General features: G+C 37.8%; 1 protein-coding gene across 1 annotated transcript in view; it reads left to right on the forward strand.

Annotated features, from left to right (window-relative positions):
* Abcd3 (ATP binding cassette subfamily D member 3) overlaps positions 1–17,617 on the forward strand; it is a gene marked incomplete in the record, with an annotated part of 74,920 nt that extends 57,303 nt beyond the window's left edge. The window contains 8 exon segments of the mRNA XM_008833666.3: positions 1,321–1,384; positions 7,242–7,319; positions 7,413–7,478; positions 7,568–7,657; positions 8,108–8,227; positions 10,766–10,870; positions 14,307–14,363; positions 16,174–17,617. Coding sequence (XP_008831888.1) covers positions 1,321–1,384; positions 7,242–7,319; positions 7,413–7,478; positions 7,568–7,657; positions 8,108–8,227; positions 10,766–10,870; positions 14,307–14,363; positions 16,174–16,251 — 658 coding nt within the window.
* Between the last annotated feature and the right edge of the window lie 1,930 nt (positions 17,618–19,547).

A 19,547-nucleotide genomic window follows, 5' to 3' on the forward strand; every position in this document is an offset into this window, starting at 1 on the left:
TATATGATGTGAATTTAAGACCTCTCTTAGCAAGTTTCATGATGTATTGCATTATTTTTAACCATTGTCCCTAAGTCACATTAGAACTTAATTCATCTTCCATCATGATCAGACCTTTATATACTCTGAGCACTGTCACCTCCATTCACTTTCCCTCAGTCCCTGGCAGTTACCATCATACTCTGCTTCAATGAACTTAACTGTTCTAGATTCCACATACATGATCACATAAGATGTTTCTATATTATTTAACTTATTGTAATGTTCTTCATCTCTAAAAAATGACAGATTTTTAAGTTTTTATAAAAAAAATTAATTTCTGGGGACTAGAGAGATGCTCAGTGATTAAGAGCACTGGCTGATCTTACAGAGAACTAAACTTGGGTTTGGTTCCCAGCACCCACATGGCAGCTAACAACTATCAGTAACCTAAGTTCCAGGGGATCTAATGCCTTCTTCTGGCCTCTGTGGGCATTGCTGGACACAAGTGCACTTACATATATGCAAGTGAAAGACTCATACACATAAAAAAATTGATGAAAAAATTTTTTTCAAAAAAATTTTTTTTTTTTAAAGTTTACTTATTTTTATTTGTGTGTATGTGTGTGTGCCTGCTTGTCTGTTTGGTGCCTGTGGAGGCTAGAAGACAGTGTTGAATCCCCTGAAACTAGACTTATAGGTGGTTGTGAGCCACCTGATGTGGGTGCTAGGAACTGAACCCAGGTCCTCTATAAGAACAGCAAGTACCGTTAACTGCTGAGCCTTCTCTCCATCCCCCCAGATTCATTTTTTTTAAGGCTGAATAATACTCTGTTTGTGTGTATTTGTTCGTGTGTGTGTGTGTGTGTGTGTGTGTGTGTGTGTGTATGTGTATTCTTTATCCTTTCCTCAGCTGAGATACGTTAAGAACATTTTCATGGTTTTTTGAATATACTGCAGCGAACATGGGAGTGCAGATTTCTATTTGAGATGATGATTTTATTTCCTTTGGGTCCCTACTTGGAATTGGAACTACTTCTCCAATGTAGAGAACTTGTGCGAGTTAAATCTTTAGTGTTTTTGAGGAGCTTCCTACTATTTTCCTTTAGCTGCTGTATTTACATTTTTAGCAACCGTGTGTAGGATGGAATTTGCATGTCTCTGGGGTTAAAGATCTTTTCAAATGCTTGTTTGACCATCTGAGTTTATTCTTTTATGGAGTGTCGATTTAGGTCTTTTGCTTGTATATTGATTGGGTTATTTGTATTTTTGATATTGGGTTGTATGAGCTTATTAAGTGTTTTTAATTTCTGTTTTTTTTTTAATTAATTTTCTCTTTAGGTTTGATCATGTTCCTTTAGCAACACCAAATGGAGATGTCTTGATCAGAGATCTTAGTTTTGAAGTAAGTTTTAAAATGTTCATATAAAAGCTTAAATCATTATCCTTAAGGTTTGATTAGTCTCTGAATCTGTACAGATTCTTTTGAAACTAAATCTTTGGGCCATATACAAATCTATTTTTCTTAATTGGTGGGCTTTAAAATTTCAGGGATTACTACTGTATCAAAATCAAAATTTGTTTTATGAGGCTGGGGCTCAGCAGTTAAGAGCACTTACCACTCTCACAGAGGACCCAGGTTTGGTTCCCAGCAATCACATGGTGACTCAAAACTGCCTGTAATTCCAGTTCCAGGGAATCCCACACCCTTTTCTGGCCCCTTTGGGCTCTTGTACACACATGCACATAAACTCTTTCAGGCACACATGCACATAGGTAAATAAATAAATCTTAAGATTGTATTTTACAAATAAAGTTGATGACAAGAAGATATATCTAATTGGAATTACTGTGTGTAATGAATATTTATACACATAAATAAATCTTTTTAAAAAAGTGGTTTTTTACAAATAAGGTCCATGAAAAGAAGATATATCTAATTTGAATTACCATGTATAATGAACATTTAAACATGTAAATATCACTTTATTCTTCTTAAACTAAAAATCTTAGGGGTTGGGTGTTTTTGTTAATGCAGGAAGAGTTACACCCATATAAACAGAATGCAAATTCATATTCTTTTTCTTGTTAAATTTTATTCACTTACTTTGTGTATTTTGGGGGTGGCGCACATGGCACGGCCTTTGTGTGGTGGTCAAGGGGTATAACTTGGGGAATCCGTTCTCTCCTTCTACCATATGGGCTTAGGCCATCAGACTTGGCAACAAGTACCTTTACCACAGAGCCACCTCACCAGCCCTACCCTCTTCTTAAAAAGCCAGCATAAGAGCAGCACAGTAGCCCTGCAGGTACCAGGTACCCACCCCCGATTACGATCTCAGCCAAGGAAACAGTGATGCTGCTTCTGTCTGTTTTCCTTATTAACTGGTGGTATGACAGGCCACATTAAAAAGAAAATCTTTGACTGGTTTTCTGTGATTTGTAAGTCTCTTCAAAATCTGAGGAGTACTGTTTAGGTTATGTGTCTATTGTGACTTTATAAATGGTTCTAAGCTGGATGGAAATCTTGAAAATTCATAACAAATTCCTGCCATGCAAACTCTCCCTTCAGTTCCAGTTATTGTTCTCTAAATTAGCACTGCCCCATAGAACTGCCCAGTAAAATGATGGGAGTGTTCTGTGGTTGCTCACTAGCCAGGTATGGGTATCGAACATAGAAAATGGGGCTAGTATAGATGATGAACTCCATTTTGAATTTTACTTAATTTTAATTAGTTATATTTTAAATAGCCACTTGTGACTATATTGGATAGTTTTACTCTAGAACAGGACTAGAGTTCTAGAGTAAGAACTCAACTCTCTGTTTCTGTGTTTTATGTCTAAGATTATAACAGTTTTTAAAAATCTAACAATTAAGGGCTGGAGAGATGACTCAGCAGTTAAGAGCACTGGCTACTCTTGCAGAAGACCTGGGTTCAATTCCCAACACCCACATGGCAGCTAACAGCTGTCTATAATTCAGTTCCAGGGGATCCAAGCGCCTTCTTCCAGCCTCTGGGCATTGCACAACATTGATGTGCTTACATACATTGAGGCAAAATACTCATGCACATAAAATATAAAAAAAGTCAAATGGGGCTAGAGAAATGGCTCAACAGTTAAGAGCACTGGCCGTTCTTACAGAAGACCTGGGTTCAAATCCTAGCACCCCATGGCGGCTAACAACTGTCCATAACTCCAGTTCCAGGAGATCTGACGTCCTCTTCTGTCCTCCATGGGCACTGCATGACATAGGTGCACTTACATACATGCAGGCATAACTCATACACATAAAATAAAAATTTTTTAAATGTCAAATAATTATATTCCTTATTATATAAACAATTAGAAATTCTTCAAGTTTTTGCTCTTATTTATATTTACTAAATATATCCTTTCTGTTTCTCAGAGTGCTAAAATTGTTAGTCATGCAAAGTACTTTGAACTTAGCTAAACAGTGAATACTGTTACATTAAAGCCAGGAAATTTAAGAGGAAGTATAGAAAATGTAAACAGAGTTGACAAACATTGACTGACTCTGAGGGCCACAGAAGAGCCTCCTCTCTTTGTTCAGGTGCTCCAGTCACATCAGGGCTTCCTGTGTGAAGGAGGTGGCGACTCCTTTCCTCTGTCGCTGGCCAGCCCCTAGAACTTCATTTTTATGAACTCCCCATTGCCTTTTGCTTTTATTTTAGTTTCATTGATCTAAGTCTTATTGTGTCTCCAGCTTCATCCTATTTGTTCAAGGATTTTTTTTTTAATGTAATTTTTGTATTTTATGTGTATGAGTGTATTGCCTGTATGTTAGTGTACCTGTGTCATGCAGTGCCCATGGAGAACAGAAGAGGGCGTCAGATCTGGAGCTGGAGTTACGGACAGTTGTTAGCTGTCATGTGGATGCTGGGATTTGAACCTGGGTCTTCTGCAAGAGCAGTCAGTGCTCTTAAACACTGAGTGTCTTTCCAGTCCTGTTCAAGTTTTTTTTTTAAAAAACCTCATAACTGTTCCTGACCACCTGGTATCTGTCCTGGCTTCTTGTTTTTCCCTTCACCTGAACCTGTTTCTCTGACTCCTTGTCCTTTTGGTCCACTAGTCTACTAGTCTGAATTCCTGTTCTCTTTCTGACTTAGAGTACTCTAAATTGGATCTGGCTTTGCCTAGTTCTCTCTTCCTTCCCACTAATTTTTTTTTTTTTTTTTTTTAGCATAACCTTTCTTTATTCAACAAACATCCTTGAGTTTTTGTTTTTTGTTTTTCATTTCCAATTATTTTGTGCCTATCTTGCTCACTTGAAAATGAAGAATCCTTTATTTTAGAGAGAGTCATCGTAAAACAGACTTGGCCCATCAAAAAGTATACATTTCCTACTTTGTCGTCTTTTCACATAACCAAATTATTATAACCAAATAAATAAGCTTTCTTTTTGTAGATAATGATTTTTGTTCATCTTTTATAAGCTCTTAGTACAGACATACTTTATTCCTTTGAATATGTATAATATTCCTTGTATATGTATGCCATATTTGTTTACTCATTCATCTGCTTCAGCTGTTTCCACCTTTTAGCTACTGTGAATAATGCTGGTGGCAGTCTGTTACCACAGCAGAAGCCTTGCATGGCTTATATACTTTGGTTTACCCTACACTGTAAGATTCACCGACTGCCACCCTCCTCCCCCTTAACCTCTCACCTCTATCCTGGTACCTGCGATTCTTCCTCTGCTCATTCTCAAGCCAACTCACTCTATTTGTTTTGTAAGGTAAGGCACATTCCTGCCTTGGTGCCTTTGCACCAGTTTGTGGATAAAGATGGAACTGGGACAGTTTTCTCCTGATGAGTTCCTAATTCATTTCTTTTGAAAGTTTTCCTGGTTGTCACTTTCATTGAGGTCTTCAGCTTCTGTACCCATTTCCATTTCCTTATCCTGATGTTTTTTTTTCTTTATCGTACTTAGTTCCTAACATGCAATTTAATTTACTTATTATACATATTTTTATATTTTCCTTCCCACTAATGTGTAAATGAGTAAGGGCAGGGATTTTTTTTTCTTTTGTTTGCCTCCTTTATTATGTAATTCCATTGCTTAGAAACTAGTCCAATGGTGAGCATTCAGTGACAGTCTTTCAATGACATCATAGGATGCTAATTCATACTTCAAAAACTTGTGGGGCTGGAGAGATGGCTCAGTGGTTAAGAACACTGGCTGTTCATGCAGAAGACCCAGGTTCGAATCCCAGCAGCCACATGGCCGCTAACAACTGTCCATAACTCTAGTTCTAGGGGATCCAACAATCTCTTCTGTCCCCCTTGGGCATTGCATGATATGGGTGCACTTACCTACATGCACACAATACACTCATACACATAAAATAAAAATATAAATAATGGGGCTGGAGAGATGGCTCAGTGGTTAAGAGCACTGACTGCTCTTGCAGAGGACCTGGGTTCAATTCCCAGCACCCACATGGTAGCTACGAAGGTGCATAACTCCAGTTCCAGGGGATCCAACACCTTTTGTCCTCCACTGGCATTGCACAACATGGGTGCACTTACATACAACACACTCATACACACGGTGGTGCACGCCTTTAATCCCAGCATTAGGATACCTCTTTGTTCTCTGATGTTGTCTTTTGTGTTAATGTTCAATGTAATAAATTAGAATTATAACACAAGTTTTCTGATTGTTCATAGAGGTGATTATTAGATACTTAAAAGACTGTGAAGTTGAAGCAACCACTTAAAAAAAGATTATTTTTAACTATGTATGTGGGTATGTCTGTGAGAGTGCAGGTGCCTATGGAGGCCAGAAGAGGGCATTTGATCCTCTGGAATGGAGTTACAGGTGACTGAGGTGTCTAACATGGGTGCTGGGAATTGAACGTTGATCACTGCAAGTGCAACAAATGCTCTTAAGCACTCAGCCATCTCTTCACTCCACATAGCAACATTTTACATTTCTTCATCCACTTTGTCTTTACATGGTTGCAGAAGAATCTAGGCATACTTGCAAATATTTGTAATGTACATAGGCTTTCATCTAGCACTTTCCTTTTTTTTTTTTCTTTTTCAAAATTTTTAATTTTACGTATATGAGTATTATGCCTGCATGTATGTAAGAGGGCATTGGATCCCCTGGAACTGGAGTTACAGACAGTTGTTAGCCGCCATGTAGGTGCTGGGATTCAAACTTGGGTCCTCTGAAGAACAACCAGTGCTCTTGACTGCTGAGCCATCTCTCCAGCCAAAGATTGATTTCCCAAGAGGCCTGAGGATAGTAGAGCACTTTCCTTTTTTAAGAATGTAATTGATAGAGACATTTCTCATAAGTTGACTTGCTAAGGTGGTAGAAATTTGCTGTAGTATTATCTAAAGGAGAGAAGAAAAGATGACCTAACTAACCATTAGGGATGTTTAGCTAAATTATGGTATACTTGCCATGTATTGCAGGCATTGAAAGAATGACAGAAAATACAATGGCCTGGAAGGATGTCTGTGACACATTGTTAAGTGTGTACAGACTACTGTGTAAAACAATCTACTCTGCAGTTCAGCTTTTAAAAATATGTTCGTAAACATAGATACACATAATTTTTTTTTTTTTTTTGTCTTTTTGAGACAGGGTCTTCCTGTAGCCGCAGCTGTCCTGGACCTCACTTTATAGACCAGGCTGGTCTTGAACTCACAGAGATCCACCTGCCTCTGCCTTCCAAGTGCTGGGACTACAGGCGTGCACCACCACGCCTAGTGATACACATAATTTTTGCTTTCAATAATTCTCATGTTTTTTAATATTTCACATTTGAACATGGTATTGCAGAGATGGCTCAGTGATTAAGAGCACTGACTGCTTTTGCTCAAGATCCAGGTTCAGTTCCCTGCACCTATATGGCTGCTAACTAAGGTCTGAAACTCCAGATTCAAGAATCTGGCAGCTTCTTCTGCCCTCCACAGGCATTGCACAACATGGGTGCATTTAATATTCATGCAGGCAAAACACTCATACACATAAAGTAAAAATAGATAAGAGATTACATTGAACTGTAAAAATCAATGATTTTAAGTAAAAGAATGGAACAGTAAAATTGAAAGTAAGCAAAAATAAAAATTCTCTTATCATATCCCCCTGCAGCTGTACCTAACACCACATTTTCAGGTAAAATGAGAAGCTTACAATTAGAAAAGAGCTATTTGACTCTAAGGAAATATTCTGTATAAATATTCACTTGATTTAATTATTTTAATGCCTAATTTTCTTTCAGGTTCGATCTGGGGCCAATGTTCTAATTTGCGGTCCAAATGGCTGTGGAAAGAGTTCACTTTTCCGTGTTCTTGGTGAAGTATGCACATACTGGTCCCCAAACTTTACAGTGTTATTTTGTGATACTGTTAGATTGTGAATTTCACAGTCGACTCTCTCCTTTTCTTTGCAGTTATGGCCTCTTTTTGGAGGACGGCTAACTAAACCTGAGAGAGGAAAGTTATTTTATGTCCCTCAGGTGAGACTTTGTTTGAATTAGTATGTAATCTTAAAGATCTTTTTATTTTTATAAATGTACTTAAATAACTGTTGCTATGCCACTGTCAGAGACCCTATATGACCCTTGGAACACTTCGAGACCAAGTGATCTATCCAGATGGAAGAGACGATCAGAAGAAGAAGGGTATATCTGACCAAGTAAGGGGTGTTTATAGCCTAGATGTGCCGAGTATGCTCCACTCCAGATTCTTCATCTGAGTCAGCTAATTATTTAAATGCCAGATTGTTTGACCTGATCTGTAAAAGCTTTCAAATCATTGCAGCTCTCTGAATTGCAGGAAGAAGGCAGCTGCTTAGTTGTATGACTCGTTGCATGTTTTAATTACCTTTGACTGTTGTTTTCACATTGTCCTCATCCTTTGACTACACATGATAGTGTTCTGCTCTTGAAGCCCCTAGATGCATTTTTTTAAGCTTAGTATAGGTGGCAACTGCGAAGTTCAGGGTTACTTTGTGCCATATTCTTTCTTGAAGAGCATATCTTTAAGTGGTATTGGCAGTGGAATTATTGAGACTCTAGTTTAAAAAACAAAGTAAGATATGATATTAGGACCTAATAAGCTTTTTTCTTTTCATCTTTGCTTAAAGGTACTGAAGGAGTACGTGGATAATGTGCAGTTGGGTCATATCCTTGAACGAGAAGGAGGCTGGGACAGTGTTCAGGACTGGATGGATGTCCTCAGTGGAGGAGAAAAACAAAGAATGGCGGTCAGTATCCTCTGTAGAACTGCATCAAATGCTGACTTAAAGTCTTTCTTAAGTCCAGAATTTTCATTAATCAGTACACAGTTTTATCTTTTATTCAGCAATTACTGTAGTATTAATTTAAATTGTAATTAAAGCACTAGGAAATGTTTAACTTTGTGTAAATTTGGAACTCTGAAAAATTTATTAACCTCGAGCCAACTCCCCAGCCCCAGTCTCCAGTTTTCTACCTAGCACTTTGCCTGTTAGCAGAGTGACTCATCTTGTACTATAGAAAAGAGGGGCTGCTAGTTCAGTGACAGCTAGGTTTTGAGTGCTTTAGTGGATGATAGTATCCAAGTGTGTTACAAAACTAACCCATTACATCTTTACAACAATCTGTGAGATAAGCACTATGAATGTCCCATTTCACAGAGGAAAACACACTTTAAGCTAATGTTAAAACTGGTGAAAAGGTGACGTGTTTGCTTGAATGCTTACATTACAACTTTCTTGTTTTGTGAGTCAAGTAGCTGAATGCATAGAGGGACACCGACACACACACACACACATGCATGCACACACGCGTGAGAAAAGTTACACACAAGCATGGTGGTTGAGGTGTACAGAATTCCTGGAGCATAGAGAGGCATTTGTGAAAGCTTTCAGAGAACTATCCTAATTGGCCTTGCCCTGGTCTGTCCTGCCTTCCCTGCTCCTGTTGCCTACACAGGGTATGGCATATACTTCTGAGAAAGGCTTCTTTCATCTGCTTTCAGGGACCCTCTTTCTTCTGACTTTATCACACTATCATTAGTTTTACACCCTCTCTCCACCTCCATGTATACTTAATTTCTTTTGGTCCTTCTCTTTTAGGAAGATTCTCAGGTCTCTGATCTAAAGAGCCAGCCCTACCGTAGCAAAGGCCCTATTCATTCTGTACCTTTCATTTCTTGATGGAAATGCTTGTTTCTTCCCCTTCCTCTCCTCAAGCAAATAGGTGAAAGCTCAAGAAGCTGTTTGTTGTAGTCATTCACATGCTCAATATTTGAAGGTACAACCATGTAGGTGTTGGATATACTGTAGTGGTTAAATAATGGTCTCTCCTTTGGTGAATCTTACAACTTTGACAAGTAGACAAAGAAAAACATGTTCAATTGGCCATGTACAGACTGCTACAATTCCATAAAGGACCCACTTGGATTGAGAAAGTGACCTAAGGAGGAATTTAAAAGATCTCAAGAGACAGAGGCAGGAGAATTATCACATGTTCAAGGCTAGCATTGTCCACATAGTGAGTTCTAACCAGCCAAAGCCAGGATAAGACCTCGTTCTCAAAAAGAACAGAAAAAAAGGAAGGGAAAAGGACACTTTGCTCCTGATGGTTGAGGTTGGGAGGAGGCCATGCTGGCTGGAATAGTGAGGTCAGAGCATAAATAGAAGGAAGATTGTGCAAGATCTTGGAGGTGTGAAGTGGGAAGCCGTTGACGGACTCTTAAGCCAGAGTGGGTTCTCTGATTTACATTTGTGACCGTCTCCCTGGTCACATGGCGAGTGGAAAAAATCAAAGAGGAAGCCTGAGGTTATTGTTGGGCCAACCAGGCAGATGGTGTGCTCTGGAATTAGGGCAAGGTGGTGGAAATGAGGAAAAGTGATTGGACTTTAAACTCCAAAGCCTCGAAAGGAGGGAGGATGAGAGGGAGGAGGGTGAGAGAAGGCTCAAGGAAGATTCAGCATTTCACTCTGAGGAAAAAGAAAGGATCTAACATTAGTCCTGAGGAATCCCACATTTGATAGCCAAGTGGAAGAGAAAAGTACTAGAAAGGGAAGAGAAAGCGGGAGGGGCCACTTTCTTAAGGACAGAGTGGGTTGAATAGAATGTTTCACAGAAGGAAAGTTGATTAGGGTTAGGAACATGCCCATTGGTTTTGCAACATGGAGATCACTGTTGGGGGCAGATTACTAACGGGTGTCTGTCAAAGGACAAAAGTAAATTGTTTGCAGAAAATAGAATATACATGGAATAGAAGTACAAAAAATGTTCACATTCCTGATAGTGAAAAAAATGTAAGCTGTAGCAATCCTGATTTTCATTTATAAGATTAGTAAAGGCTTTAAAAAATGAGCAAACCCAATACTAACAACAGAGACATGGCCTATGTTCTAATAGATTTTTGGTCAGAGCACTAATTGGTACCATTACTTCAGTAACAAAGTGTTTAGAGAACCTTTTGCATTTGAGCCATTTATAATCTGAATTTTAAGATTTGGTTAAAATACAAAACTTGTTTGTCTAGGGGAACTTTTATTATTTTAAAGCTCAACCCCATCTCACATATTTCCCATGTACTATATTTTCCCCTTTGTTTAAGATGACAGTAAAAACAATTTTATTTATAGTGTTTCCATTTCTGGGAAGGATGCCTTTGAGTTAGAATAATTTTCACACTTCAGCTTTGTAAGGCTACAAGATGCGTGCTTAACTAAAGTTGATTTATCTTTGCTTATTAGCTTTGTTTTTAGGCCTGCATATGTTTAGACATATTTCTTTTCATGCTTCAGATGGCAAGATTGTTTTATCATAAGCCACAGTTTGCCATTTTGGATGAGTGCACAAGTGCAGTTAGTGTGGATGTGGAGGACTACATTTACAGTCACTGTCGGAAGGTAGGTGTGCAGGTTCCATTGCTGAGTCTGTCCCTCTACCATATCCAACCTCATATCTGTACAAAGAAAATGTCAAGTAAAAAAATTGCTAGGACAGATGAGACCTTGCATTAATAAAGATTTTTAAACTAGTAATTAATAGATATGAACAGAATACAAGGAACTGTAAATGCATTCTCTGTAGAACTCTCTTAAGCAGTTTCTTAGGCATGAGACCGTGTTTAAATCTGTTTTCTTTTACCCTGTTTCTTACACTCAGAGTTAATAACTGAACTTTTCTTGGTTTGTCCCATTAATTAACCTATATACTGTTTTTAAAAATCAAGAAACCCACTAGTAATCATTTGATAATTTAAAATTTTTTAATTATCTGATTTGTGTATGTATATCTGTGTGTAGTATGTATGCATATGTGGAAATATGTTTGTGTATGTGGGAATGCATGTGTGGGGGTAGCACATTTGCATGTGTAGGCCAGAGGTTGATGTTAGATATCCTCAGTCACACTGTTTTTACTGAGGCACAGTTGGTTTCTTGCTGAACCTGGAGCTTGTTGATTCAACTAGTTTAGCCATACCACTTTCCCTGGGGATCCCGTGTTTCTGCATCATGAGCACTGGAATTACAGATGGGCCAGCAATCCCACCTGGCTTTTGCATGCCTGCTGGGGATCCAAACTCCAGTCCTTAGGCTTGTATAGCAAATGCTTTATCCACTGAGCCATCTCCCCAGCCCCTCATTTGGCAGTTTTTTCTTTATCTAGTTTATTTTACCTGGATAGTATGATAACAAATTTCTTTTAGTGGACAAATGTGAGGCTGGCTGTGCTGCCATTACTGAAGTAACTATTCACTAGTCTCACATGGATGGTTTGCTGCAACCATCTATACTCTTGTTACGTTTGAGAGCTACAACAGAACATCCTGTTTTTGGGTTTATGTGTAAGAAAATGATTAGCAGTGTCAGCAGTGTCTGCAAATTTGTTAGAAATGCAGAATCTCCATTTTGCTAAAGTAGTCTGCTTATTAACAAAATTCCCAGGTGATTTGAATGTACATGGAGAGATGTGTGGTGTAATGATGAAAGGATAAATTTGTGACAGTCTTCTCTGTAGGAAGATTTTAACTATTGACTGTATTTTGTTAATGGCTTATTTTTTATTCTTGAATCAGTTTTGGTAAGTTAAAAATTTTATGCACTTGTCCATATGTGTTTTTCAGTTTTATAGGTATTAGAAATATTTGTGGTATTTTCACACATAATACCATATAGACTGTATTTGACTTAAAGGATTTTTACTGGCAGTTCTGACTCTGTTGGTTTTAACTGTACATTATAAGTTTCCACATAAGATTGCATAAGTTCTGTAAAGCACATTCCATTTGAGGGGAAAAGAGTTGCTTGGGGTTTCAGTGATAGTTTAAAGGACATTGCCGCATTAGCACTTAGTATGAACAAACAAAGTGAAGTGAGAGACCTTGACGCTTAAAACTTTTTCTTTTAAAATTTGTGTGTCTGTGTGTGTGTGTGTACACAAGAATATTTGGGGGTGGCGCATGCATGCCACAGCATACATGGGGAAGTCAGAAGACAGCTTTTAGGAGATAATTCTCTCATTTGTTGGTTCCGAGGATCAAACTCAGTTTGTCAGGCTTGGTGCCAAGCATCTTTACTCACTGAGCCATAGAACACTTTTTAAAAATATTTTATTTATTTTATGTGTATGAGTGCATTGTCTGCATGTATGTAAGTGTACCTATGTTGTGCAGTGCCCTCAGAGTTCAGAAGAGGGCATCAGATCCCCTGGAACTAGAGTTACAGAAGGTTGTTAGCTGCCATGTGGGTGCTGAGAATCGAACCTAGGTCCTCTGCAAGAGCAGCCACTGCCCTTAACTGCTGAGTCATCTTTCCAGCCTCTGCCATCAGACTTTTTTAATAACTTGCCAGATGTAGAACTTTTTTATAACTACAAAAGCCAATGTAAATTTACAAACTAAATACAAACAACACTTAAACACAATTCAGAATTTGTAGCATTAAAGAGACCAATGATGCTGCTTTGCTGAAACTAAGCCATGGGTATAAGATTAAAGATGGAAGGGAGCACCTGGTGCCTTTTGAAGTCAGTATTTCTAATATAAAGTATCCATACTCCAGAGAGTTAATCCAATTATAGAATCATGAACAGAAAAATAGTATCTAAATGACTTTCAAAAATTAAATGTTGAAATATATGATTGTTTTGTTTGTTTGTCTGTTGGTTTTTTGAGGCAGAGTCTCACTGTGTATCCCTGGCTGAGCTGGAATTCACTGTGTACACCAGTCTGGCCTTGCATTCATACAGGCCTGCCTCTGCCTCCAGAGTGCTGGGATTAAAGGTGTGCACCCCCATGCCTGGCCAAAGTGTATGTTTTAATAGTGTTGATAATGTGCTTACTTTGTGCAGTTCCTAATTTTCACAAGGCTTATGACACAAGCTTTAATTGATGCCACTTGGTGCCAGCAGAAGTGTAAACACAAACCTGGATACTAAAACTTCATTGTAGAAATGATCCAGAATTTGCTTAATCTTTAAAATTACCCTCAAAATGAAAATAAAATTTAGAAACAATGGTGGAAATTTAATCCATTTCCAGAAATATGTCTCTGTCAGCCTTGAGAGATCCTCTAGGAGCTGATCTAGAGCAGCATCACCCTCAGCAAGGTTGACTGGGTAACTAATGCCCAGAAATCCTGCTAAACATGATACAGTGTAGGGGCTCTTCTGACACTGTATTATGTTTAGCAGCATTTCTGGCCTCTACCCACTAGGTGGCAATAGTGTTCTCAGTGTACAAAAAAAAAGTCTCCAGACATTATCAAAAGGTCCACCAGTGACAAAAATCATCCCTTAGTTGAGATCCACGATCCAGAACAACTATAGTTGCATCTTTTAATGTTTTCCTGAAAATCCCAAGTACAGACTACTAATCCTTACTTGCAATTTAAAATCGAGAAAACTGGAGTAAGACTGAAACATTTTTCATAATTTTATAGCAAGATCATCACATAATTTAAACTCTTTGTATCACTACTTAATGTAAGTATCTGTACATGTACGGAAACAAGCATAATTACAGAATTCTGCATCTGAACCTTCTGGGTCATGAAAATAATGCTTTCCTAAATCTGAATACCCAGACACAGTCCAAAATAGGGGATTATGACCCTGCATTGAGAAGCAAATTGACAATAGACAGTTTATGCTGACTTACTTTTTCTGATGTTAACCTTTTGCTATTTTTATATTTTTCATAAGTAGGAAGGATGCCAACAGATATATTTTACATTAATTTTTAACTATAACCAGTGAAGACAGACAGTATCTTAACTTAGAACGTGTTTAATTTGTGGCTTGTTGTTACTGATATAAACTTAAACCCTTTATTTGAATCAGGTTGGCATCACCCTCTTCACTGTTTCACACAGAAAATCCCTTTGGAAACACCATGAGGTTTGTATTTCTTGCAATGTGTGGATAGTGAACATTTATCTTATACATATGTGAATTTTGATGAATATGTTTTTAGATTTCATAATGTGTATTATCTTAAAAGCATACACCTTAGTGGAAAAGGGTGATTTTGAGTTTTATAACATACTGTCGGACTTTGTTCAATATTACTGTAGCTGTAATTTTGAAAGCCATAATGTATATAAACAATTTCTAGCTATACATGAGATTGGAGAACTAGTTGGTAGTTCTCTAGTTTTATAAATGCAATTGTAAAATTGGCTGTAGTTTGCATAGTCATCACAAATTTGGGTGAGTTTTTTCTTATTCAGGTTTGGCAGCAAAGAAAAAGTCTTAAGAATTAGATGGCAAAAATTTTAGGAGCCGGGTGTGGTGGCGCATGCCTTTAATCCCAGCACTCAGGAGGCAGAGGCAGGCGGATCTCTGTGAGTTCAAGGCCAGCCTGGTCTACATAGTGAGTTCCAGGACATCTGGGGCTACAGGGAGACCCTGTGTCAAAAAGACAAAAAAAAAAAAAAAAAATTTAGAAGCATTTTTAGTAGAAGCCAGGACTGTAAGGGAGAAATCGAATAATGTCAGCTATGTTGTCATTATATTGTCATGCAATAGGATTCTTAGTCACTATTATTTACAGTATTGAAAGGTTTGCATTGATGCAGAATGGGGCCCCAATGATGTCTTTAAGGTGGCAGGGCAGTGGACAGCACAAGATTTCTTTCTCCTTCCTCTCTCCTCTTTATCTTCCCTCTTTCCCTTCTTCCTTTTTCTCCCTTCCTCCCTATGCTGGGATCTCACTCCAGGCCTTGGATTTGTTAGGCAAGAGCTCTACCACTGAACTACATCCCCAGTCTTCCCATGCCCCTTTTCTTTAGAAGGTTTAAAGAAACCACAAAATAACCAGGGCAGTGATATGTGAAGGAAGGGAACACAAAAAATAGTTAAGAAACAGCAGTACAAAAAGTAAATTAAGGCTGGAGCGATGACTCAGCGGCTAAGAACACTGACTACTCTTAAAGAGGACCCAGGTTCAGTTCCCAATACCCACGTGGTGGCTAACAACTGTCCATAACTCCAGTTCCAGGGGATCTGACGCCCTCTTCTGACCTCCCTGGGCATTGCACAACATGGGCGCATTTACACACAGGCAAGCAATACACTCTTACACATAAAATAAAATATTTTAAAAAATTAATTGAGTGCTGGAGAGACTGCTCAGTGGTTAAGAGCACTGACTGCCCTTGCAGAGGACCTGGGTTCAATTCTCAGCACCCACATGGTGATTGACAACCATCTATAACTCTAGTTCCAGGCAATCTGACACCATCTTCTGACTTGTGGGCATTGCACGGCATGGATGCACCTATCTACATGCAGGCATTACAGCCATACACATAAATAAAATAAAATATAACCTTTCTGTATAAAAAGTCACTAATTAAAACAGAAGACTCTGTAGCCCCTGTTCTTCAGAAGGCAGGTTATATAAGCACATGGTAGCCCCCTTTCTCTACTAAATCCAAATGCAAAAACATTTTAAGTAGATTCTTTGCTGACGTGGGAAATCAGCTAAAAAAGAAGTAATAAATTTTGCTGTACTGAGCAGCTCTGAATCTAGCACAAGTTACCCTTCTAGTAACTCAGATCCTTGATCCTCAGTCTACAGAAGCATTCTAATGTGGGTTGCTTATGGATTTGGTTCCTTAAGAAGAATGCAAAAGTCTGCATTTTAGTTCTCATAAAGGAAAGTTCTGTAATTGTTCTTAGTTTTGATTTCCCTTCTTTCCCACAGTACTACCTGCATATGGATGGCAGAGGCAATTATGAATTCAAAAAGATCACAGAAGATACAGTTGAGTTCGGATCTTAGAGAAATCCAGAGACTTGTACTTGCTGTGATGTAACAAAACTACAAAATACCTTCAGAGATACAAAGTGCATTGTAAAATAATGTTAAGCTTGTTTTTTTTAAAAAAAAAAAAAACAAAGCAACAAATTGACTAGATATAGAATAATTGAAACTTGTTAAAACATTTAATATTATATAGGATATTGCTAATTGTGTATATGTTGGTTTAATTATTAATTTGTACTAAGAATGTCCTTATTCTTGTGGTTAAAAACCTGCCTGAATTAAATTGGGCTTAAATCAGTATAATCTGATTCATCCTGGGATGTAAACCATTTGAAGTCAGCTAATTTGACTTTTATGGCTCTATCTTTTCCTTTAATGAGGAACCCTATTTAAAACTGGGGTCATTACCTATCTTCTAGCAAAATAGTCTTGAGTTTCATTTCCTTGTGCCCCATGGTAGTGGGAACCAAACCAATCACAATATATTATTAAAATGTATGATATCATCGCAGAATTCCTTTTATTATACAGTGGCAGAGTTCTTTAGCTGCCATACTTATACTCATTCCTCATACCTGCCTTGAGGTACATTTGACACCAGGAGAGCCACTTGGATTTTCTTTAGCTACATAATGAGCATGCCCCTCAGTCTGCTGTGTTGTTTCAAAGGTTCTTTGTGGTGTAAGACTGTGGGAGCAGTCCCACTTACGGTGACCAGTTACTACATGTCACTCCCAATCTTCCCAGTATTTGAGATATTCAAGCACAGTCCTTCTGTGTTGAACTCAAGATCTTATGAGAATTTTAGATTTTTGTGAAGAGAATTGGACAGATCTGTTGGAAGCCCGTTTGTCAGAAGTGTGGCTGTGTGCTTTTGAACTCCAGATGAGCCATAGGAATGCACTACATGAAATAAAGCACTGTTTGTGACAGTGCCATCACTGTCGTTGATTGTGATTTTATGTTTTTAAAATGCAAAAAATTATCATGCACATGGGTGAATTTTGTTTCCTAGGCACTGGTTTGTCTCTGAATCTTATATAACTTTATATTTGGATTATTATGTTAAGAGAGAAACTTGACTCGCCATATCACCATTAATGACCACATGTATTATTTGCACAAGGAGAATTGAAACTGAAGATAATCAATAAGCTAGATGTGAAATCAGTTTTATCAAACTGGGTTCAGAAAGGGCATTTTATATTCTTATTTCTGCATAACTAGTTTTGTTTTTTGCAGAATTAACTAAGAATCACTGGCTACCAAAATAAACTTGATGTACTGATTCCATAATATGTAACATTCAATTTTTATCATGTCTCCTTAGCAAACTTGTATACTTATTTTCTGTTCAGATTAAAAAATAATGGATAACTTATACAAGCTTTGCTTGTCCTTTTTTATTCTGGTATCTAAATGCTGAGTAGCTCAAACATAATTCATCTTGACTTGAAAACACAAACACTAATTCACATTCAGAAAGTACTCTTAGCACCCAAATGATCTTTTTAAAAAGATTTATTAAGTGTGCTTTATTTTAATCTTAATTTATTTAGACAAGGTCTCACTATGTGGCCCTGGCTGGCCTGAAATTCACTATAAAGACCACACTGGCATCATAGAGATCTGCTCGTCTCTGCTTCCCATGTACGGGGATCAAAGCTGTGTGCAATCATGGCTTGACTAAATGTGTTTTTTAGTGTACATTTCTTTCTTAGAAAAGCCTGACAAAATCTCTGTACCTCACAAATGCTGCCAACTAGCCAGGAAGACCTTAAAAGAGAAGCTCTGGGAAAGGCATTAAGGCAGGGGGTGTGCAAGTTTTCAGACTTCTAGCTTACTGTAGGTACTATACTGCTAGTAGAAATTCTCTTGACTGCCTCCTAATTCTTTCTGCTTGATTTCTTTTCCTTCCTTTTGTTATCTAATAATAAAGTGCCTTGCCATTTGAAGCACAGAGGAAAGACTTTGAGGAGAATCTGGTTTATTTTAACACGATGATGGTTTTCTGAGGACTGACAATAAAACCAGTGTTTCCTGAACATGGTTAACTCTGCTGCTGTTCTCTACATAGTTAATACAAACGTGTTCCATAGATTACGCTGAGAAATGGTAGTTTAATCTGGACAATAAATCAAAATAAGAATAAACTGAAGAACTTTTATGGGTAGCATCCATAAACCACATGTGTTAGTCTGTACCCTAAATTTCTACTTTTCACCTAATGAATAAGATGTATGTAGTTGGCCTCTGCCTCTTTCTCCAGTGATTAGCATCTGCCTTAAAACTGTGGAGATACTATAGCAGATGCTATTTCCTTATAGAAGTTTTTAAACTAATTTTTTAAAACCTCAGCTTGCATTTAGAAACTGTGAATCTTGTTCTATCAGATTTTAAGATTGATAATTTACCTTTTCTTAAACTTGAGTTTTTCCTTTGTGAAAAATCACAATGTTTTGACCTCTATAAGCATGTCATACGCATGTCACTTCTGAAGGAATGTAAGTGCAGAAAACTGAAACACACAGCCAGCCGGTTCACTCCGTTCCCTTAGACAGTTCTTATATTTAAACAGTATAACTACAGTTATTTCTTTTACGATTTTTTTTACATGAAGGTCTCAGTGCATAGCCATGGCCTTGGCCTCAGCCTCCTGAGTCCTGGGATTTCAGGTGTGCACCATCACTTATCAGTTTGGTGTGGTCCCTATCGCCTGTTGTCCAGCTACATTCTCACCATATAGATAAATCATCCTTAAAACTCTGCGAACATTTTGTTACAGAATATGTACAGAAAAACCCATAAATTTAAGCTTAATGAATTTTTTAGTGTCTATAATCACCCCAAATCAAAAAATAGAAATATATCACAAAAGCCTCCTTTACATCTTTTTCCAGTGATTAGCCCTTGACTGCTGACCTGTAATCTTAATTTTGTCTGCTTTTTTGTTAGGTTTTTTTTTTTGGTCTTTTTGAGACAGGGTCTCTCTGTAGTCCCAGCTGTCTGGAACTCACTACGTAGACCAGGCTGGCCTTGAGCTCACAGAGATCCGCCTGTCTCTGTGCTGGGATTAAAGGCGTGTGCCACCACACCTGGCTTTGTTTTGTTTTTTATGTATACCAAATATCCTTTGTACATGGCTTCATTCTCTTAGTACTGTGAAGCTGATTGATTGATTGTGTGACAATGATTTCTTCACTATATTTAAATATCTGAATAAACCTTCCTTTTTACCTAGCCCTTAGTGATATGGCTATTTTCTCTTTCTATCTATTATGAATAATCTTCCTAATATTTTTAAAATTTTA

The sequence above is a fragment of the Nannospalax galili genome, unplaced genomic scaffold, assembly GCF_000622305.1.
Source record: "Nannospalax galili isolate Female #2095 unplaced genomic scaffold, S.galili_v1.0 scaffold255, whole genome shotgun sequence".
Classification (NCBI taxonomy): domain Eukaryota; kingdom Metazoa; phylum Chordata; class Mammalia; order Rodentia; family Spalacidae; genus Nannospalax; species Nannospalax galili.